Source organism: Mustela erminea, chromosome 9 (genome assembly GCF_009829155.1).
Source record: "Mustela erminea isolate mMusErm1 chromosome 9, mMusErm1.Pri, whole genome shotgun sequence".
NCBI lineage: Eukaryota > Metazoa > Chordata > Mammalia > Carnivora > Mustelidae > Mustela > Mustela erminea.
Window position 1 is genome coordinate 107,707,707 of NC_045622.1, and position 21,115 is coordinate 107,728,821.

Genomic DNA, 21,115 nt, shown 5'->3' on the forward strand with positions numbered 1-21,115 from the left:
TTGCCTCGGCCCACTCCTCCTCATGTGGCCCAGCCCCAGGCCACTCCTGACATGGTCCTCCCCGCTCCTAGGCGCAGTCCGTGCGCGAGGTCTTCGCCCGGCAGCTGATGCAGGTGCGCGGAGTGAGTGGGGAGAAGGCGGCAGCCATAGTGGACAAGTACAGCACCCCCGCCAGGTAGGCCCCCGCAGAGCTCGTCGGGGGCGGGGGTCCTCCACCCCTGCCCTACCTGGCTCTACCCGTGCCTCGTGGCGGGGTCTGGCTGTGCCGGGGCTGGACAGACCCAGAGATTGACAGACCCCTCTGAGTTCCCAGAGATCAGGTGGTAAGGCAGACTGAACCCGCTAGGACCAGACCATATCCCAGGCCCCTAGGGGAGGCTCCAGGAGGGATGGACACCTTCTGCAGAGTGCACCAGAGGCGGCTTCTAGAGGAGGGGTTTGGGCCATGAAGATGGGGCCAAGTGAGAACATTTGCAGCTCCATGAAGGGAGGGTGAGCTGGACGGAAGAGGGCCTTGAATGCCAGACTCAGGAAGTATGGCAGCAGTCCCGACTCCTTCTGTCTGGCTCCCACGATGGTGGCCTAGCTGCCCGGAGCAGGCCATCTCTCCCCTATTGTCAAGCTTTAGAAACTCAAACACCCCACCCCACCCCCAGCCTATTGGCCGCCTATGACGCCTGTGCCACCCCCAAGGAACAGGAGATGCTGCTGAGCACCATCAAGTGTGGCCAACTGCAGAGGTGACAGCAAGGAAAAGAACCCGGGGGAGGGGTTAGGGCTGGGGTGCTCTGGCCCATGGCCTGACCATCCCCTGCTGCTTTGTGCAGGAATCTGGGGCCCGCTCTGAGCAGGACCTTGTCCCAGCTCTATTGCTGCTACGGCCCGCTCACCTGAGCTATGCCACGAGGTCGACTCTGCCTGCCCACGCACCACCCCCCCCCCACCTTCACAGGCTAGCCAGCTTTTTAATCCGAATCTGTTTGGCCACAATAAAAATATAAGTATTTGCAGCTTTCTGTATTATGGAGATGATGCTGGGCCCCACAGGCCTTGAGAAGTATCCAGGCAGGAACTGGGGAGACCAGGTCCACTGGTTTTTAAACTGAGCTCCTTGGGACCCTGGGGTTCCCTGGGGGAGCACTAAGACTACCAGGGAGATGGAGTCAGTGAGGCGTTGCAACTTTGAATCTAGTTTATGTCTTCAGAGTTCCCCGATCAAATAACATTTCCTTCAATAACAGGTTCTGTATTTTGGAAAAGAAATGTCTGGAAAGTGCTCATGGCCTAACTTGCCTCATTTTATGGATTGGAAAACTGAGGCACCGGAAACTACTAGGGTTTAGCCAAATTGATAGTTTGAGGCCACGCTGGGAGTAAAACCCAAGGCCTCCATTGTCTACAGTGGGGTTTCCCAGGTCCCCCGCAAACCAGTCAAAGCCCAATTCCTGGGCTGGGTCCTGAAGTCTGCAGCCTTATTACCTCCCTTCTCATAATGTGCATGGTCGGCCAATCCCGGCCTTGGGGATGCAGTTCCCAGCTCCTATCTGTGGGGCCTCCTGAGCCTGAACAGAGACATTCCCCCCTGCTTTGGGTGACTGGCCCGCCTCCCACAGCCGGGCCCCTTCCCCCATCCGGGGTTCACTATGGTGTTCCCCACCCACCTCAGCCACCAGGACTCCTTCTTTCTCCCTTTATTGCCTTTCTCTTTCTACTCTTCACAACAGCATCTGCCCTTGCAGCGAGCACAGACATCCCTGAGCCCCAGGCTCTCCGGCTGCAGGAAGCCTCTCCCTCCCTGAGGGTCCCCCCCACCCACTCCTCAGAAAGTGTAGGCCCCCACGAAGACGGTGAGTCTCAGTACAGAACTGGCCCGGTAGCTCATGAGGGAGTTCATGGTGACCATCTCGAGGTCCAGCACGTACTCCCGGGGGCCCGTCACGGGCCGGGCGAGGACCAGCATGGCGCTGACATTGTTGATTTGCTGCAGGGCACAGTGGGTGGGGGGGACATGTAGATCACGTCAACCTACACGCCTGTCCTGGCATCACCTCCCTGCCCCATATCTTGAACCCACAAGCAGATGGCTGTGAAGGAGAGAGCCGGTCAGGCCGTGATCTCAGGCTCCCATCCGGCTCTGTGATACCCATGACATCTTGGCTCTGGTGCACCCAGGCTCCCACCCTCAGAAATCTCCCACTGGTGCTCTTCCCACCCTTTCCATCTAGTTCTTTTGTCTGACCAAAGCCAAGGCCAGATGAAAGACTCTTGGGAGTGATGGGCCTTTGGTGACCTGGAGCAGGCGACTTCCCTTCAGAGCATCCAGTTTCATAAAGAGAAAACAAGGACTGATATCAGATAAACCCTCAGACCCCTCTCATGTGAATCAGGCCTGGACCCCTCCTGCCTAACAGCTCTACCAGCAGCCAGCTAGGTTCTTGGACCCCAGACCCCACATCAACCCCTGCTGCCTCTCTCTCCAAGGCCCAGCTCCATTTGCTTGCCTTCCCCAGACTCTGCTTTGTCTGTTACTTGGACAGGCATGTGCCTTGTCCCAATGGCATGTCCCATGCCAGTGCCTTGTTCTAAGGGTGAAGAAATTGAGGTCACATACAGAAACCAGTGCAGGGACTCAAACCCCAGTGTCCAAGTGCCTGGTCAGAACTGCATTTAACAACCTGTAGTTTGTATTGAGGGAATTTAGAATACCCCTACCTTTCTACAGAAATTCCACCTCCTGGGGCATGGGGGGGCTTTGAGAGAAGAGGCGGGGCATGGTGCTATAGCGGACTCTTTCACTTAAGGTTGCCTGGAATTCAGTTTTGGATTATGCATGTTAGTTGATGGGTGCCGTTAGGGGAAAGCCTTACCCTAATGTAGAAGTCCCCCTGCGAGTTTCCTGCACGGATCTGAAAGGCATTGTAGGCACCAGGGTAGACAGAGGTCGCTTGGATCTGGAACACATCCGCGGGCACACTGCGCTCCGAGGTGATGCTCATGTAGCGATGCACGATGGAGGAGGGCTGCTCCCGGCACAGAGGGTTGGAGGCCGGACAGAGGCAGCGACTAGAGGCCCCGAAATGGGGACACGAATGAGGTCCCAGCCCATATCCCAAATCTGGTCCCACCCTACAAACAGGGATCCCCCAAAGGATCCTCCCACTCTTGTCAGAACAGTTCGCATGGTTTACTCATGAAGGACTACAATTCCCATAGACCCTTGAGGCACCAGCCAGGCCAAACGGTGGCCTGTCTGCCGCAGAGCCCTCTGGGCGTTGCAGTTTTCAAAGCCGGGGGGTGTCTGGCATCGCAATGACTCACTTGTCAGACACCTGGATGTAGGGCTCCACGCAGCGGTTGGTGTCCACGCAGCGGTAACCCCCGTGAAAGTTGACACAGGTTTGGGCCTCAGAGCACTGGTGTGCACCCGACTCACACTCATCAATGTCTGTGTCAGGGGAAAAGGGGCTGGAACCCAGATGTCGGGCCAGCAGCCCGACACCACCCTACCCGCCCCACTGGGGCCACCCATACCTTGGCAGAGGCGCGTGGCCAGCAGCTGATAGCCCTGCGGGCAGTGGCAGGAGAAGCGGCCAGGCTCATTGACACAGCGGTACTGGCAGAGGTAACTGGAGTAACTGCACTCATCGATATCTGAGGGACAGTGTGGATGAGGGCTCTGGACCAAGGGCAGTCCTCCCCGTTCAGTCCCACCAAGGTCTATACAGAGAGCCCGGCCCTGTGTTGGGCTCGGTATGGAAAGACGGAGGGGTGGTGAGACAAAACCTTCAAAGCTCAGTGCAGGGACAGAGGAGTCAAAGAAGGCTCTGCCCAGACTGCCCAACTCCCAGAGCTCTTTGACCCAGCACCGCCGGTCAGTCCTGAATGGAAGCACTAGAGGCTTGGCTTTAAGTCCTGACCGAGTCTGGGGAACCTCAATGTCCCTGTCAATAAAATGAGTGGGTTAGACTAGATGTGCCTTGAGGGCCCAGCCTGTGACAGTTTCCAGTAACTTGCCGAATTCCTGCAACCCACAACCAGCCTAAGCACACAGTCCCTCCCACCAACCACGAGCTCACAGGCAGGAGCCACGGGTCCCGTTCTGGGTCCCCTCATGCGGCCTAGCACCGAGCCAGGCACCAGTGGGGCCCATACAGCAGCAAAGCATAACATAAACAGGGTACCTGGATGGCTGACAAGGAGTGAGGAATCCAGAGAGGACCCCTGGTGCCACCTCACCCTAGCTGTGTGACCTTGGCCGAGTCATTTAACTTCTCTTCATTGAAGGACTTTACACTTATGATTTTTTTTAGCAACCCTCCCCCCAAACCTCGGGGGAGACACTACTGTCCTCGTTTTGCCGAGGAAGGAAAAACTCATACTTTCATCATAGGATCACTGGCAGGATTAAACAAGGCCAAGTATGTAAGGGAAATGGGCCGCACAGGGAAGGTTCTCAACAAACGGTAGTTCACTTTAAAACATTGTGGTTTGGGGCCTGATGAAGCCTGTCTTGTTATGTCCCGCCTCATCCTCAAGACGACCCACTTCACAGAAAAAAAATAGGCTCAAAAGAGTGGCGGACCCTAGTCCAGGATATGAATGCGCGTCCACTTGACTCCCAAAGAGGGGAGCACCCACATCCTTTGTCAGCCTCCCCACTGAGCTCCCGTGCTCCCTCGTGCTCCTCCCCACCCCGTGCCTTCCCCCCAACCCCACCCCAAGGCTGGGAGTTCTGGTAGGCCGGTGTGCAGGTACCGGCCAATCAGCCAGGCACAGAATACAGAGGAGGTATGTGGGTGTGGAAGAGACGGGACAGGGAGGCATCAAATGGAGGGCTGTGTAGCAGGAAAAGAAACACAGCACGACAGGGCCTGGGAGCCCCATGGAGGAACCCCACGGAGGAGGGTGCGGGGAGCTCTCACCATTGCAGGAGAAGCCGTCCCGATGTAGCTCATAGCCCTGGTTGCAGCGACACAGGAAGGTCCCATAGGAATTGAAGCAGCGTTGCTCACACGGAGCCCCCATGTCACACTCGTTCACATCTGGGGGTTCAGGGGCAAAAAAAACAGGAGGGGTGGAAGCCAAGGAGCTGCCCAGAGTGCCCACTTTCCCCAGGCCGGTCAGAAAGAGAGCTCTGGCGCCCCCGCCCCGCCCGGCCAGGGACCGAGGAGCCTAGCCTGGCCCAGCCTCACCTACACAGGAGCGGTTGTTGGGTCCCAGCTGGAAACCCGGCTCGCACTGGCAGCGGAAGGAGCCGGGCAGGTTGACGCAGCGGTGCTGGCAGTAGCGGTAGCGGCACTCGTCTATATCTAGGAGGGAGGTCGGGGGAGGGGGCAGAGGGCACCGGTCAGCCGGGACTCACCCAGTCCCGTGACCAGTGACAGGAAGGCAGAGGTGGCAGGGGATGAGGGCCAAGCCTGACGGTGGGGCGGCACAGGGGGTCTGGTGCTAGGGTGAGAGCTGGGCCAAGGGATGGGGTAGGGACTAGAGACGCTCTTTCCGGACTCACCCACACATTCAGGCCCAATCTTGCGATAGCCGTCGGGGCAGGTGCACTGGTAGGAGCCGGGCAGGTTATGGCAGTCCTGGCTGGGGCGGCAGTCGTGCAAAGCCTGGGCACACTCGTCCACGTCTGTAGGAGACACCACTCAGCCCCTGCCCAGGAGCCCGTGCACCACCCAACATGACAGACACCTCCTCACGGGGAGGACACAGATTGGGGACCGTCCGTCAGCCTGGGAGCCACCAGGAGAGGACCCTGCCCGGACTCCCAGGAGTGCTGACTCCAGGGCCTTCCTCCAAGGCTCATGGCAGCCGGGGGTGGGGTCCAGATCAGGAAGAGGGGAAGGGAGCAGAAGCTGAGGAGGACCGCTCTGGCAGTGGGTCTCCAGCAACTGAGAAGGGGGCTCCAGGTGCTGGCTGGAGCAATGGGACAGAAGCTGGGATCACTGGCGGCAGGCCGCACACGAAGTGAGGATCCGGAGGGCAATCCGGTTAGCCCCTGCCTGTGAGCAAGGGAGCAACTGTGGTCTGAGTCGTTAAGATGCAGTGACTCTTGGTGGGAGGACTGAAAGCCCTGGAGCCAAGGGGACCCTCACTCACCCACACAGCGCTCTTGCTCATCAGGTTCGTAGCCTGGTAGGCAGGGGTTGGGGTGTTCAGCGGGAGGCACTGGTGGTGGCGGTCCCTCGCCATGCAGGTCATTGATGACGGCGGCTGAGCGGGGCAGGCACAAGTAGCCCCCATAGTGGTTGATGCATTTCATCTCCCCCTTGCAGGCCTCAGGGATGGTCAGGCACTCGTTGACATCTGCAGAGAGGGGCCTGCTGGGCACAGCCAGTCTCTCGGGCTGGCTGCGAAGTGGGTGGCAGGCAGGAGCCCAGCTCGGCCTTCTATAAGCTGTATGGCCCAGGCAAGGTCTTTCCTCTCTCAGCTAAGGTAGCCCGCTCAGGACCCCTCCCCGAGGCCTGCTTGCTCCCATAGGCACCCCCATACTATTGTCCCTAAGAGGGTCTCTACTCCTCCCCAAAGCCCTGGCCCTGGCTCAGCCCGAGTGACGTGCAGGCCTCTTTACGCCCACCCCACAGACACTGCCCTCCCAGGACATGATGGGAAAAAGCTTGATAGGAGAGTAGTCAGAGGTATCCAAGACCCAGCGTCTCTGGCCAACTGAGGGGTGGGGGCAGGGTGTCCTGGGTTTCTCGGAGAGGGAGGGGCCTACATGGCTTCTCCACCCCTAGCTGAGCTGGCCCCCAGAGAATCAGTGCTGGCCTCTGCCAAGCCAAGCTGGGCAGAGGACAGGTCAGGGCTCCCGGATGCAGTTCTTGGAACTAAGGTGCCAATCCCTTTCCCAGTTCCTGGTGGTGGGTCAGTCCCCCAAACGTACTCACCCCGGCAGTGCTGGCTGTCGGGGTCCCACTCATAGCCATCTGTGCATTCCTACAAAGGGACCAGAGATGACCAGCAGATATCCCCAGTCCCCTTCAAATGATCGGGCCAGGATCAAGGGCCTGAGCCTGGACACCCTCCCAGCCTGCTTCAAACAATGGCCCTCAGCCGCTTCACCAAGCAGGGGAGGGGAGTCTTCCCCAGCAGTAACCACCCCGGGATCCTGGTCTCTGTGTCCCTACCCAGCCCATCCCAGGCCAGCGTCCCCACTGTCCCCACCGTGTAGCTGTCGGGCTCCTCCGAATCCTGGGGAGACGCTGCCCCCAAAAGCAGCAGCAACAGCGCCCAGAGCAGTAGAGACCCGGGGAGGCAGGAGGCGAAGGGGAGCATCCTGGGGCTGGGAGGTGGTGGTGGTGGAGGGGTAGTGGGGGAAGGGGGGGTCAGGACGCTTCTGCCACGCACCTCCCCCACATTCCCCGTACCAGGACTCAGAACCCGGGCCCCAGCCGCCTCCCGCTCGGGACCGGGCTTGGGGTCCCTGAGCTTCCCAGGGCCGAGGGCCCACTCCTCCCGCAGGCCGGGAATCGGGGCCCACCCGTCCCGAGCCGCCCCGCCCCCGCCCGGTCCCCCAGTGGCGCCGGCCGAGGAGCGCGGGCCTCTCCGCTCTGAGCTGACGCCGACTCCACCGAGACTCCCGCTCGCGCCCTCCCCCCACGGACCGCCACTCACTTGAGCCCGCGACGCCCCCGCGGCCCGCGTCTCCGGCGGCTCGGTGGTTCGGGCAGTGCCTGCGGACAGACGGACGGGCGGACGGCGCAGCTCCCTGGACGCGCGGCCCCAGGAAGCGCCCCCCGCTCGTCCGCCCGCCCGCCCGCCGCGGCGCGGCCCACCCCGGCGCCTCCGCCCGCCCCTCGGCGGATTCCTGAGCCCGCGCCAGTGGGAGGGACCCCGACCCCCCGCTTCTCCGCCCGCGGCCAGCCGCAGGCCCCCACCCGGTCCCCCGCGGCGCTGCCCGGAGCCGCCTCCCGGCGCAGGGCCAGGGTCCCCCTAGCTCCCCATCCTGGGGGTATGGCCTTGATGCCAGGGCCCCAGACTCATCTGCGAGCCCCTAGGCCCTCACTTTGCGCACCCCACTCTATCATCCTGCGCACCTGGACCCAACCTAATCTGGGCTCCTAGAATTCCACCCTGGGCAACCACGTGTTAATGCTGGGGCCTCCACACACTCGGCGCCTCCCAGAATGTCATCCTGGGCACTTGGACCCCACCTAATCCTGGGGCTTCCAGATCCTCGCCCTCCGCCCCCCAGAATCTTATTCTGCGCACCCGGACGGTCACTCTGGGACTATCGAAATTTCATTCAGGGTCCCCACACCCTCGCCCGAGGACAAGATGCTCCCAGGCCCAAAACTGTCCAACTCTGTCCCCTCTCGCCTCCATCCCTAGGGCTGTCAGCCAGGTGGTCCCTTCACTGGAAGACGGGCTTCCTCCCAACAGTCGGTCCGCGAAACTACAACAGTTTGGGAACGGGGTCCGCAGTTCCCTTTTGGCCCAGAATGAATGGAAGCCCCGGAGAAGGCAGGCAGGGCTGAGCTTGCGCGTACAGGACGCCAGGGTCGGGTGCCAGTGCCCTACCCGCCCTCCTCCCAAACGGGTCCCCACCCCCACCCCCCAACGTCGGGGTGTCTGCCTTCTCTCTCACGCAGAAGGCGCGCCTTTCGGGGAGGAGTTTGGGCGGATTTGGCTCCCAGGAAGGGGCGGGGCCTCTTCCTGCCCACGTCTCAGGGCGGGGCCAGACGGGAAAGGGCCGCGGGTCCCGGGATCTCCTGCCTGAGGGCAGACGAAGTGCGGGAACTGCTGAGCGGTCTCTTCCGTTTCCCATCCTTGTTTATCTTCACGGTCGCCCCCAGTGCAGCTCCACCCAGGGAGAGGGTGTACTGATGGGGGCACATGGGTCCTAAGGTCTAGCCCTTGGGGTTCAAGGTAAATCGGAGAGTGCACGCCCCTCCCTCCCCAGATCCTGGGGGCCAGGGGGGCTAGGGTGCTAAAAAATAATAGCTCTTTAAAACCAAAAAGATAGTCAATAACAAGTGTTGGCGAGGATATGGGGAAATTGGAGCCCTCATACACTGTGGGTGGGAATAGTCCTCTTTGAAACAGTTTAGCAGGACCTCAAAATGTTACCGTACATGACCCAGAAATTTCACTCTTCTTTATATACCCAAGGGAAATGAAAACATGTCCACTGGAAAATATCCATATACATCATTCATAGCAACACTGTTCGTAAGAAGCAAAATGTAGAAACAATCTAATGTCCATTAATTGATGAATGGATAAAAATATGGCAATGTGATGGAATATTATTCAGCCATAAAAAGGAATGAAGTACTGATGTGTGCCTAAATGAGGATGAATCTTGAAAACATTACCCTAGGTGGAAGAAGCCAGACACAAACAAGGTCCTATTCCACTTATAGGACACATCTAGAATAGACAAACCTAGGAGACCAATTAGATTAGTGTTTGCCAGGGGAAGGGGGGGGGGACTAGAGGGCGGCTCCCAATGGACATGGGGTTTCTTTTGGAGTGATGAAAATACTCTGAAATCAGATGGTGGTGAGGATTGTCCAGTTGTGCAAATACACTAAAACTACTGAATTGTATCGAGGTTTTTTTTTTTATTTATTTACTTAAGTTATCTCACATGGGGCTCAAACTCACAATCTCAAGATCACAATCTTGTGCTCTTTGACTGAGCTCCAGTGAATTGCATACTTTTGTTTTTTTAAGAGATTTTATTTATTTACTTGAGAGAGAGAGGGGAGAGGGTCAGAGGGAGAAGCAGACTCCCCGCTGAGCAGGGAGCCCGATGTGGGACTCCATCCTGGGACTCCAGGATCATGACCTGAGCTGAAGGTGGTTGCTTTACCAGCTGAGCCACCCAGGCGCCCGAATTGTATACTTTTAAAAGGCTGAATTTTATGTCCTGTAAATTATGTTCCAATAAAGCTGTTAATTAAAAAAAAAATAGTAAAAATAATAGTTCTTGGTTGTTAAGGTGTAACCTTCCCAGGTACCAGCATGCATCTCATGAAATCCTCCTGCCAAGCCAGGGAAGGGGTGCTGTTATCACCCTATTTCATGGGTGAAAGAGGCTGAGATTTGTCCAGGAACAGCCAGAGTGCTAAGGACAGGACCTGAACTCAAATCACTCTGCTTCCAAGACTCCCCGGGCTCTCTGCCCAGGACCCACCATTTGAATACCTCTTCTGTGTCAGCCGGGGTCAAAGGTGCCCACAGTCGTTCCTCACCAAAGGAATTGTTGCCACTTAGAGATGAGGGTGTGAGGCCCGGAGGGGAATGACTGGGTACGCAGTTGGCAACTCCATTTTTGAGTCTTGGCACTGTCAGGCAGGAGTACGCCCACCACTTGGCATTGCCTCCTTGCAGTGCTTCTCCTGACCTCCAGGACCTTGACTTTCCCTGTCCTCATCCCTTTGCACTCAGTCTGGCCCCTCAGGCCCACCCGACCCCCTCACCCCCATTGCCATACTGTGAGAAGAATGAGGAACAGGACGAGGCGGTGGCTGCCACTTACTGTGCCCCAGACCCTGAACTTTCCTACTGAAAACCCGTGACAACCCAAGCACCTGGGTGGTTCAGATAGTTAAGCATCTGCCTTTGGCTCAGGTCATGATCCCAGGATCGAGCCCCATGCTGTCTCCTAGCTCAGCGGGGAGCCTGCTTCTCCTTTTCTCTCTGCCCCCCGGCTCCCCCTACTTGTGCTGTCAAATAAATAAAAAAATCATAAAAAAACCCTAAACAAAACAAAACAACCATGACAACCAATTGTGAGGTCTACAAACACACATCAAGGCTGCTCCGGACTCAGGGCTGGCCTGGGTGCTGTGGACGCAGGTGCGTCAGATGCATCTACTGTGGCTGAGACACAGAAACCAAGTGCGCAGAGGCACAGAAGGGGCTCGAGGGGCTGCAGGTTCCACAAGAGGACAGGGAGCAGGGTAGGCTTCTTGGAGGATGACCCTTGAGCTGACTTCGTTTCCCAGGATGATTAGGAGTGCTTCCCGCACCCCTTCAGCCCCACCCAGGGTTAGAGGCCTGAGGGCTCCTATAGCCCCTGGACTTCAGGACACTGACGGCCACACATGGCAACTGCTCACTTTGGATCTGTCTATTCCTGTTTCCTTAAGGACTGATTCATCTCGGTATCCCTAGACTTGCCCAGGACAGGGTGGGCAGACGGGCTCTGCTGACTGAAGAACAAGGCCTAGTGGGCAACAGGTGGGCTGAGGGCTGTAGAGGACAAAAGCCTAAAGGCCGGAGGCAGATCTTGTGATCCAGGGGTCCACCTCCCTCTCGCAACCTGGTTTCTCCGTGGTGGTTTCTCCAGCTCCGCCCTCTCAGCCCCTCCAGCTTGGTTAGCACAGCTTCCTGCTCCCCGCACTCTCTCGCCTACAGCACAATGGCCTACACCATGGCACCAACCGTCTACCTCTCCTGTCTCCTGGCCCTGTTGGTGGCAGGCCTGGCTCAACACATCAAGGACTCCCTCTGGGAGAAGGTAAGTGCCACTCTCCATGCTTCCTATGCTCCTCCCTCTGCAAGGCTCCCACCTGGGGCTCACCCTCTCACAAACAACTGGCTTTATTCCCATTTCTCAGAGAGAGCAACTGAGGCTGGAGAGGGGACTGACATGATGCCATGGGGCCCGAGCTAACACAGGGGGACAATGCAGGCTGAGCAACTGGTCCCCTAGCCCGAGCCCTGAAAGGCTGGAAGGCAAGGTCTGGTTCTAGCAATGACTCCTCCACCTGCTCTCTACCAACCACCGCCCCACCGTCCCCTTGGTTCCTTCTCAGGACCTAGATCCCAACATGCTGAAGCTGGAACAGGTCTTCGAGTTGTTCCGCGCCCAGTACAACCGGAGTTACTCAAACCCCAAAGGTATCCCAGGGCATGTACTTGCCCAGTTTACCCCCTCCCCTTCTCCCATTTAATAGATGAGGAAACCAAGATTCAGGGTGGGGAATGGGCCGGGCCAAAGCCATTCAGCAAGACAACTGGTAGGGCTAGGGGTATCCTCCCTGGTTTCCTAAATGCACAGAGGGCCATGATCATTCTTTGCTATGAAGTTGGAGGGCAGGAAGCACCTGCTGGGGTCTACCCCAGTCCCAGAGAATCGCCCACTTCCACAGCCATTTTCTTGTCACTCCACGCAGCAGGCCAACTACCGTCTACTCATGAGTTCATTCAGAAACACCAAAGATACTCATCTTGTCCTCAAGCTGGGGACTCACTCTCCATATCCATGAGGTCCCAGCCCTGCTCCTGCCTTCTGGGTCTCATATTCATGGGGCGGGGGGGGGGGGGGGGGTCTGGGCGTAAGTTCCAGCCCAGGCTGCCCATGCCATGGACCCATAACCCCCTCTCCTTCCCCACCTTCATCAAGTTCCAGCTCAGACCCTGCCGTCAGAGGTATGGGGCAGGTGTGGGAGGGGGCAGAGGATGACCTGGCAGGAAGCCAGTCTCTGACCACCTTTCCCTTCTGAGTCACTCTGCCTTCAGACCCTTTACTTGTCTTCCATGTGGGTGGGCAAAGATGTCCCCTTAACTGCCTCTGGGGAAAACCCAACCCTAGAGGGGCTGGGGAGCCACTTCCTTGGCCCAGTTGTCTGCAGCGGGGCCTGCAGTGGCCACAAGAAAGGAGCCAGTGTTCACCTGGGTGGGTGTGAGTGGGAGGGTGCTCAGCCAGCAGCCACTTCCTGCCTCTGGGGGCTTGGGAGGCTGCCGAGAACCATCACCTTTTGCTCCAGAGTATGCTCGTCGCCTGGAGATCTTTGCACACAACCTGGCCCAGGCTCAGAAGATGGAGGCAGAAGACTTGGGCACGGCCGAGTTCGGGATGACTCCATTCAGTGACCTCACAGGTATTGGATGCTTCCTGGACACTAGGTGGTAGGTGGGTAGGCAGAGACTTCTCCGGGGATACTGGCCGATGCACAGGGCTGAACTTCAGCTTTCACTTCCCAGAGAGAGGGACTCTGAGGACCAGAGGCCTGCTGGCTTGCCCCAAATCACAAAAGCAGGGTCTGAGTCCTAGTCCAGCTCAGGGTGGAGGCAGCAAGTGCAGGGGGATGTGTCCCAGGGAGAAACTTGGCTTCTCTCTGGGCCTTGATACCCTCTTGGGTGCCTGCCTCCCTGGGTGTTATGGGGACTCAAATAACCCTGAGTGTGGATGGCTGGAGCGGGAAAGGCCAGTATGGGGGAAAGGGGTCAACACTGTGACCCTGGTGGCCCTGTCCAACCCCCAGAGGAGGAGTTTGAGCAGCTCCATGGGCACCAGAAGATAACACCTGGAGAGACTCCTGGTGTGGGCAGAAAAGTGGGGTCTGAAGTGGTGATGGAGTCCGTGCCCCCTAGCTGCGACTGGCGCAAGTTGAAGGGCGTCAAGTCACCCATCAAGGAGCAGGTATCTACCCCCATCTGGCCCAGTCTAGCCTCTGTGGCACGGGAGTGGGGGGTTGCAGGGGTGAGGGGAGAGGCCCGGACACCTTCCCACTGGCCCCCTCCCGGCTAGGGAAACTGCAACTGCTGCTGGGCCATGGCCGCTGCGGGCAACATCGAGGCCCTGTGGAGCATCAGATACAACCAGTCTGTGCAGGTCTCCGTGCAGGGTATGGCTGAAAGAGGGGGGCATGTGATGGGGGGGGGAGAATGGGGGGTGCAGTCAGCCCACGCCATCCTTTCTTGCGCCAGAGCTGCTCGACTGCAACCGCTGCGGGGACGGCTGCAAGGGTGGCTTCGTCTGGGACGCGTTCGTAACTGTCCTCAACAACAGTGAGTGCCTCTCTAGGCAGCTTTTGGGGGCAGAGGTGGGGCTGGCGGGGGAGGGATGTTCAGGCCCTGAGCCTCCGCCCTGGCCTTGCTTATCTCCAGGTGGGCTGGCCAGCGAAAGGGACTACCCATTCCGGGGGAGCCTCAAACGCCATAAGTGTCTGGCCAGGAACTACAAGAAGGTGGCCTGGATCCAGGACTTCATCATGCTGCAGAACAATGAGCAGAGTGCGGCGGGGGGCGGGGGGGGGGCGATGTGGGCAGGCCTGGGGGCAGGATGACAGGGACGGACAGACAGACCAGGATAGAGGCAAAAAGACTGGGCTAGAGACAGAGAGGGAGGCAGAGTGGTGGGGGTGGGGGAGAACCAAGAGCCAAGAGCAAGGGGCACACGGGAAGCAGGGCCTAATGGCACCTTCTGCCCCTCAGCGATGGCCGACTACCTGGCCACCCATGGCCCCATCACCGTGACCATCAACATGAAGCTACTGCAGGTGGGAGAGGGTCAGGAAGGGGGGAGGGGCACCTAGGGGAGGTGGCCCCAGACTGAGCTCCTCTGCCTTTGCAGCAATACAAGAAGGGTGTGATTAAGGCCACACCCGCCACCTGTGACCCCTACCTTGTGAACCATTCTGTCCTGCTTGTGGGTTTTGGGAAGACCAACTCAACGGAGAGGAGGAGGGCAAAGGGAGGCCACCTCTGGCCTCATCCTCACCGCCCAATCCCATACTGGATTCTGAAGAACTCCTGGGGTGCTGAATGGGGTGAGGAGGTGAGTGTGATCTTCCCGAGGGGACAGGGTGGGTCAGGCCTCTCCCCTACTTCTGGCCCCATGTCCCCTTGACTTCCTAGGGCTATTTCCGGCTGCATCGTGGGAGTAATACATGCGGCATCACCAAGTACCCGCTCACAGCCCGCGTGGACCTACAGGGGAAGAAGGCCCCAGTGTCCTGCCCCCGCTGAGCTTGTGCCGCCGAGCCTCAGCCCTCTCCCACCATGCCCGCTGCCTCCTCGTTGGCCCCAGCAAAGGCTTTTGCCCATCCTCCTGATCTTGCTATGGCTTGAATAAACCAAGATGAGCTCCTTCCCTTGCACGTGAACTCAGCTGGGGTGGGGAAATGGGTTGGCAGAGCACAGACACCCCACACTCTGACACATCTTAGGCTCTGTGGGGCCCCCCGTCCCCAAGCATCCCTATGCACAGTCACCGGGATGCTCAGAGACAGGTGCGCGTGCGCCCAGGCACACTCCTGTGCACAGGCTCCTCCAAAGTCGTGGCAGCTTTATTGTCAGTTCGGGCAGGGCGGTGGGAGGGAACCTCAGTCATGATAGAGGCGCAGGAGGCAGCCACGGAGGGTGCCCATGTAGCGGTCCCAGAGGGCCTGGTGCCTGCAACGTGAACAGTGACAGTGGCCATCACCTGAGTCGCCACCACGGATGCTGCTCCAAGAGCTTCATACACCTAAGCACTCCCTCCCTCCTCACACTGTTTTTACGCTCATTATCATCATCCTCCCATTCTACGGGGGAAACAGGTGTGGAGAGGTTCAGGACCCTGACCAAGGTCAGGTCCCAATCTCTAAGTGGGGTAGTCCACACAGAGACTTCCAAAAGACAGAACCCTGAGTCTGTAGGATGGCTAGGTCCTGGCAAGAGGCTGGCTACAGCAAAGCCAAGCTGGAAAGGAAGCCTGGGCTCTCTCACCGGAAGCCATCCAGGGAGTGGACGGACGCCGAATACTGATTCAAGAAGAGCCGCACATCACTCAGTGGCCAGTGGTCAGAACGGCAGGGTTCCACGAACTGTGGGCCCAAGGAAAAATCTAGTATCAGTACAGTCCAGGGACAGGCCAGGCTGGGGATCAGAGGGCAGCAGGCAGGACAGCTCACCTTCTCCACGAGGTCCACAAACAGGTCTCGGACATCCTTATTGTGGGTCAGCTTGGCAGCCACATTCACCAGTCCCCGGGACAGATTCTGTGGGGCAGATAGCCTGGAAGTTCTGCCTTCTGTCCCAGAGGCTGGAGGCTGAGCCCAGAGGCTGGAGGAGGGGGCAGGGCCCTCCCCAAATCTCCCTCCCTCCCTCAAGCCAACAACTCCCCCAGTTTGTTCCCCGCTGCCCAAGGTGGGTAGGGGGAGGAGCAGGGCTACCCGCCGGTCAATCTCCAGCATGAGCAGAGCTGGGGACAGTGCAGTGAGGCTGAAGATGTCCAAGGGACAGAGGCCGGATTGGGCCACAGACCTTGAAGTTGGCTTCCATCTCAGAGAATACACCAAGCTTTCCCCGAAGGGCAGTACACACCAGGCTGCAGGGAGACAGGGTAAGTCTGGAGATGCCTGGGCCCCCACTCGCGCCCCAGCCCGAGGACCCTCCAGGGTCACCTCTTGTGTAGGTCCAGAAGGTCCTTGTCAGCCACAAGCATTTTGAGCTCCTTCAAGTCCTGGAGAAACTCCTTGTCTAGATCCACGTCCATGTCATCCACCTGGGAGTCTGGGGAAGGCCAGCAAGGGAATTGGGGTAGGGGTAAAAACGTCTCCAGTGATGTCCCAAGCCTTCCACGCCTGCCCACTCAGCACACCCCCATGAGACAGAAAAGGAAGTGTCAGAAGGGCGGAGTCACTTGCCCCAGGCCACAAATCAGTGGCGAGCACTCTGTCTGCAGATGAGCTGTGCAGGGGGGACACGGGACTAGGAGTAGCAATGGCTGCATGGAAGAGGAAAGGTTGCTGGAAACCGGGGCCTGCAGGAGAAACTGCTGGTGGGGACGCAGGCCCTGGGAAGGTGGGGAGGTGTCCGGGCAGCTGGGTGAGTGGGGGCCTCACCGACGGCTCCGAGGGTCCAGTTCTGGATCATGAGCTCAGCACAGTAGGCAAAGTCGCCAAAGCTCAGATACTGCAGTTTTTTCTTCCCTGTCTCGAAGCGGTTGTTGGCAAAGAAGACGATGGCCGCGTAGTCCCTGCAAAGATGGGAGAGTGGGCCTGTCAGGGTTTCAAATTCCTTTTTCAGGAGCAGCTCGCACCGGTGACATTGGCCGGGGCATCTGATTTCTGGCCTGTCTCTGTCCCAGCTCACTATGCGACGTGCTTCAAGCCACTTCTCTCTGGGCCTCCCTGTATGTGTACAGAGAAGGTTACATCCCAGGTCTCCTAAGGGTGGGGGAGACCTAAGGATAACAGTTACCATTTACTGAGCCCTTCCTAAGCCCCAGGGGCTACACCACAGGCTTTACATGCGACAGCCCCCTGGTAAAGAGCCGGTCTGATCCAAAGCACAGACCGGGAATAGGAGAGCCACTGCCCAGTACAGCCAGGGGGTCAAGTGGGTGGGGGTGGGGAAGGTGGACCTGCCTCGTGGCCCAAGGAAGGAGCGAGCAGGAAGGGGGAGATGGCTGGCTTCTTGGCCGGCCCCTCACCTGGCCAACCGGTCAGACAGGAGGAAGTGTTGCTGAATGTTGTCCACCAGGGAGCCCCGCATCTCCTCCACCACCTTGAAGACTCGTTTAAAGTTGTCAAACTGCAGGGCAGTTAGGGAGGAGGGAGGGAGGACTGGTCAGAGGCAGGTCATCTGATAAAGCGATTACTGAACATCCCTCCCTCACCTACGCATCTAACCAGTCAACAGATGCTGACTTAGTACGTAGTATTCTTTTTTTTTTTTTTTAAAGATTTTATTTATCCATTTGACAGACAGAGATCACAAGTAGGCAGAGAGGCAGGCAGAGAGAGAGGAAGGGAAGCAGGCTCCCTCCCGAGCAGAGAGAGAGCCCGATGCGGGACTCAATCACAAGACCCCCGGATCATGACCTGAGCCGAAGGCAGAGGCTTTAACCTGAGCCACCCAGGCGCCCGAGCATGTGGTATTCTTAAGTAAACTATTAACTGCTAATACCTGTTATCGATTCAAGCATCTTGCCCTGGATAAATGTTTACTCACTCTTACCTCTGAATTCCTCTTATTTTATATCATGCTTTCCAGCCCTTCATGAGCTCATGCTGGAACTGACCCTCCTGGCTAAGATCCAGGAAGTAAAAAAAAAAAAAAAAGAGCAAATGCTAAGCTATACATAAGGAGTACACAAAACACAGAGAGAAAAAATAGTAAAGGCCCACAAAGGTTGCTTCTGCCTTCTGGGCCACCAAAAAGCCTTGTGGAGAACGTCCAATCTGACCCTCTGCTTTGTATTTCAAGGGGGCAGATGAGACGAAGAATAGTATACCCTCCAGGGCGGAGTGGCAGGAACAAAAAGAAAGCCAGGGGCTGGAGAAATATAAGCTGAGAAGGCCGGCAAGAGACCAGAATACAGAAGAGCATGAAGGTCAAGGCCAAGAGGTGTGGCTACTATCCAAGATGGAGTGGGAAAGCCAATTAAAGTTTACGAGGAGGGGAAAGCTGTGGTCGGATCTGAACTTCTGAAAGAGCAGCTCCCGCCAGGGAGTAGGAGATGCTTTGGAAGAGCAAAACAAGGGACAAGAGACTGGGTACGAAGCCCCTGCCACAGTCAGACGTGGGAAAGGAGAATGGAGCTGGGGCAACGACCAAAGGGTTGGAGTGAAGACATGGGATGCTGTGTTGGGGGACAGGGATGCAGTGCCCACTTGTCTCCGGCAGCTCTTGAGGGTGATGCCTGTTTTGGTGCTGATGTCGTCCAGGTCTTTCTTGGTGCCCTTGGACAGCTTCTTGCCCAGGACCTCCCGCACAAAGGCCTCGTCAAAAGCATAGTACCTGCGTGGAGGCAGAGGACACCACTGACTTTCTACATAGGAGGGAAACGGGGGGGTTCCGGCAGGACCTAGGTTTGGCCCCTCCCAGTCACAACTTTCTCAGACTGTGTGTAATTACGTCCCATCCACACCCGGGCCTCGGTTTCGCCCTGCAAAATGGGTATATGGTCAGACAGATTGGCGTCCCACCTCTCGATGAGCAGCGCCTGTCGGGAGGGCGGGATCTGGAAGATGAGCTGGTGCAATAGCTTAGGCGGTGCGTGCAGCAGGCGCTCGAGCATGTGGAAAGTACGGTAATGGTCCATGGTGTCGCTCTGCAGCACCGCTGCCGTGGCGCCCGTCTGCTCCAGGATTCCCGAGCGCACCCTCAGGGCCACCGCGTCGCTCACTGGGGAGTGGGCGCTAGCTTTAAGCCCCGCTCCGCGAACCCCCAGGCCCTCGGGGGATCCCAAGTCCGACTCCTAAACATCCCTCACCCCTGCCCACTTCCCCAAACGACCCGAGTCCTGGCCCCGCCCCCTCTCCCATCCCAAACAACCGCTCCTCCTGACCCGCCCCGCAGACGGCCCCCCACACACCCGAGTAACCATCCAGCCAGAGGCGATACACGTCCTCGTCGATGAGGGTCGTGTTCCCCACGAAGATGTCCAGCTCGCTGGTCATGGCGACGCCCGGACCCGGGCGCACCGGCAGCGCCCCGTTCGGAGCGAGCACGGCCCGGGCCGGGCGCGCCGCCTGCAGGCTACTTCCGGGAGCGCCGATATTCGGCTCCGGGCACCCGGAGCCAGAGAAGGACCACTTCCGGGACAGAGAGGGTAGGGGCAGAATAGGCGAAGAGGAGTAGCCCCTCCTCCTAGCGGGAGGGGCAATCCCAGGCTCCTTGTTCCCGCCCCCCCACCCACCCTCTCGGCCGGGTAGTCCTACCAACCCTCACTTCCATCCTGGCCCAGTCTGCAGGAAGACTTCGGGAGTCGGGGCTGACGGACAGTCTCCCCTGCGCCGGCAACCTTCCCTCACACTTCCTTCTGGCTTTTCTCCTACTTTCTCATCCCTACTTTGATGTGTATCTTAAATGTAGGGGTTTCACAGGTCTCTATCCTAAATCTTTTCTCTGCAAAAAATATGTTTGACTTAATCTCCAAGGGCCCTTGCTGGGAGCCCCTCACTCCATTCTGCGGCTGAGAACCTCATCTGGGCGTAGGGCACCTGCTCCCATGGTTTTAACTCCCTCACTCCCTAACTCCTCCCCCCACCCTCCCCGCACTAATAATGACCTCTCTTACTCTGCAGCTCAGAGCTCTGGCTGGAGTCCACGTCAGGAGGACTGCCTAGATGCTCCTCTTTCTACGCTGTCTACCCTACAGGCCCCTCAAAAGCTAGACAGCCCTCTTTCCAATCTGTTTCTTTCCTGCGTTCCTATCTCAGTGACAGTCCCAACATTCACCCGGTTCTCAGACCAGAACCCTGGACTTTCTCCCGGAGTCCTCATTCTTCACGTTCAGTTCTGCTGATTTGCCTCCTGAATATTTCTAGGATGTTTTGTCCTCTCCACCCCTACTGGCACTGTCCCAGCCCAGTCCTCCTGCAGAGCTCTACCTTGCCCATTGACACAGTGTTCTTACTTATCTCTCTGCCTACATCTCTTCCCCATGATCCATCCCACACAGAGCAGCCTGAATAATTTTTTTAATGCACGTTTTAAAATGGTACTCCTCTGCTTAAAATCCTACTGGCCTGTGGCAACGCTCCAGCCAACTACCTTTTTAGCTTCTCTCCCTCCCTTTAGCATTTTCTCCACACAGCTACCTTTCGAAAACATCCAGCTACTTTCAACGTCCCTAAAGCAGCTAGGCCCCCAGCATCTTTCACCATGCTATTCCTGCTCCCTGAACTAGCTTTCTCTTTATTTGGCAATGCCCTATATGTCTTTCGGGGCCCCTCGGATTACCACCCCTTTGGGGAAACCTTTTTTGGGGGGTGGAGCTCCCTCAGACTATGCCTATTCCCCATTTACTTCTGGTTTTACACAGCCTGTTTCCCCCACTAAATTATGACCCCATTTGGGCCTGGGTGGCTCAGTCGGTTAAACCTCTGCCTTCGGCTTAGGTCATGATCCCAGAGGTCCTGGGATTGAGTCCTGGATCAGGCTCCCTGCTTAGCGGGGAGTCTGCTTCTCTGTCTCCCTTTCCCCCTCCCCTGCTCATGCTCTCTTTGTCTCTCACCCTTTCTCAAATAAATAAATAAATAAATAAAATCTTAAAAAAAATAAATTACGACCCCTTGAGGACAGAATCAGAATCTTAGTCAAGTTTATTTCTGTCTGGGCTTTGCACACAATAAAAGTTTATTGAATAAATGAATCCCTATATGCACCTCCCCCCAGGGCAGGAAACGTTCCAACAGCGTGTAGGCTGATGATGAGTCAGGCACGTTTGGGCTCAGAGTTCCGAAAGGCTGGGAGCGATGTTCATTGAGCCGAGAATCTCCAGTATGAACTAAGTTAGGAAAGTTGGTAACGAGAACCGTCTGGGTTCCGTCGGGGAGTGGGCATGAGTCTGTGGCCGACGTCGGAGTCTTGGTTCTCAGGAGCTGAGAGGCCTAGGCGAGAGCTCGAGGCAGTTTGAACTGGAAAGTACCAAGCGCCTAGT

The 21,115-nt window shown here is 57.7% G+C and overlaps 4 protein-coding genes across 11 annotated transcripts in view; 2 read left to right on the forward strand and 2 right to left on the reverse strand.

Moving 5' to 3' along the window:
• The window catches only part of MUS81 (MUS81 structure-specific endonuclease subunit), a 10,378-nt gene extending 6,782 nt beyond the window's left edge, over positions 1–3,596 (forward strand). For 3 of the 7 annotated variants that reach the window (XM_032357377.1, XM_032357376.1, XM_032357379.1), the window contains exons 15-17: positions 72–175; positions 657–740; positions 828–1,010. In XM_032357377.1, the coding sequence (XP_032213268.1) occupies positions 72–175; positions 657–740; positions 828–894 (255 nt within the window). In that variant the 3' untranslated portion in view covers positions 895–1,010. Of the gene's footprint in view, positions 1–71; positions 176–656; positions 741–827; positions 1,011–3,519 lie in introns of those variants that run through there. The other 4 variants (XM_032357378.1, XR_004289092.1, XR_004289093.1 and 1 more) reach the window with 4 other exon arrangements.
• Positions 1,178–7,770, reverse strand: EFEMP2 (EGF containing fibulin extracellular matrix protein 2). The gene is made up of 11 exons (XM_032357387.1): positions 7,618–7,770; positions 7,168–7,285; positions 6,891–6,939; positions 6,103–6,309; positions 5,510–5,632; positions 5,193–5,309; positions 4,923–5,042; positions 3,532–3,651; positions 3,319–3,445; positions 2,868–3,063; positions 1,178–1,981 (listed from the first exon to the last, which is right to left on the reverse strand). Exons 2-11 carry the CDS (start codon positions 7,276–7,278, stop codon positions 1,820–1,822), a joined length of 1,332 nt encoding a protein of 443 aa, XP_032213278.1. The 5' UTR covers positions 7,279–7,285; positions 7,618–7,770; the 3' UTR covers positions 1,178–1,819.
• Positions 7,771–10,784: 3,014 nt separating this feature from the next.
• On the forward strand, positions 10,785–14,833 carry CTSW (cathepsin W). 2 transcript variants are annotated; one of them, XM_032358704.1, is made up of 11 exons: positions 10,785–10,809; positions 11,371–11,473; positions 11,772–11,856; positions 12,726–12,839; positions 13,224–13,381; positions 13,490–13,586; positions 13,669–13,749; positions 13,849–13,974; positions 14,176–14,240; positions 14,315–14,518; positions 14,599–14,833. In XM_032358704.1, the coding sequence occupies exons 2-11, from the start codon at positions 11,375–11,377 to the stop codon at positions 14,707–14,709; spliced, it is 1,140 nt and encodes a 379-aa protein (XP_032214595.1). In that variant the 5' UTR covers positions 10,785–10,809; positions 11,371–11,374; the 3' UTR covers positions 14,710–14,833. The 2 variants fall into 2 exon arrangements, with proteins under 2 accessions (XP_032214595.1, XP_032214594.1); XM_032358703.1 differs by lacking the exon at positions 10,785–10,809 and adding an exon at positions 10,825–10,913.
• Positions 14,834–14,969: 136 nt separating this feature from the next.
• Positions 14,970–19,228, reverse strand: FIBP (FGF1 intracellular binding protein). The gene is made up of 10 exons (XM_032358705.1): positions 19,046–19,228; positions 18,657–18,855; positions 18,342–18,468; positions 17,159–17,259; positions 16,569–16,702; positions 16,128–16,236; positions 15,988–16,051; positions 15,636–15,722; positions 15,451–15,548; positions 14,970–15,135 (listed from the first exon to the last, which is right to left on the reverse strand). The coding sequence occupies exons 1-10, from the start codon at positions 19,128–19,130 to the stop codon at positions 15,066–15,068; spliced, it is 1,074 nt and encodes a 357-aa protein (XP_032214596.1). The 5' UTR covers positions 19,131–19,228; the 3' UTR covers positions 14,970–15,065.
• Positions 19,229–21,115: the final 1,887 nt, after the last annotated feature.

What these genes read in the sequence shown, in the direction of transcription:
- EFEMP2 (XM_032357387.1), bottom strand. Translation starts at nt 7,278, where the DNA reads ATGCTCCCCTTCGCCTCCTGCCTCCCCGGGTCTCTACTGCTCTGGGCG. An exon ending in GATTGGGCCTGAATGTGTGG is followed by an intron (nt 5,310 to 5,509) that starts GTGAGTCCGGAA and finishes CCTCCCTCCTAG; the next exon opens with ATATAGACGAGTGCCGCTAC. An exon ending in GGACGGCTTCTCCTGCAATG is followed by an intron (nt 3,652 to 4,922) that starts GTGAGAGCTCCC and finishes ACTGTCCCTCAG; the next exon opens with ATATCGATGAGTGCAGTTAC.
- CTSW (XM_032358704.1), top strand. Translation starts at nt 11,375, where the DNA reads ATGGCCTACACCATGGCACCAACCGTCTACCTCTCCTGTCTCCTGGCC. An exon ending in AGTCACCCATCAAGGAGCAG is followed by an intron (nt 13,382 to 13,489) that starts GTATCTACCCCC and finishes CCTCCCGGCTAG; the next exon opens with GGAAACTGCAACTGCTGCTG. An exon ending in TCAACATGAAGCTACTGCAG is followed by an intron (nt 14,241 to 14,314) that starts GTGGGAGAGGGT and finishes CTGCCTTTGCAG; the next exon opens with CAATACAAGAAGGGTGTGAT.
- FIBP (XM_032358705.1), bottom strand. Translation starts at nt 19,130, where the DNA reads ATGACCAGCGAGCTGGACATCTTCGTGGGGAACACGACCCTCATCGAC. An exon ending in CAGGCGCTGCTCATCGAGAG is followed by an intron (nt 18,469 to 18,656) that starts GTGGGACGCCAA and finishes GCCTCCACGCAG; the next exon opens with GTACTATGCTTTTGACGAGG. An exon ending in TTGTGGACCTCGTGGAGAAG is followed by an intron (nt 15,549 to 15,635) that starts GTGAGCTGTCCT and finishes TTGGGCCCACAG; the next exon opens with TTCGTGGAACCCTGCCGTTC.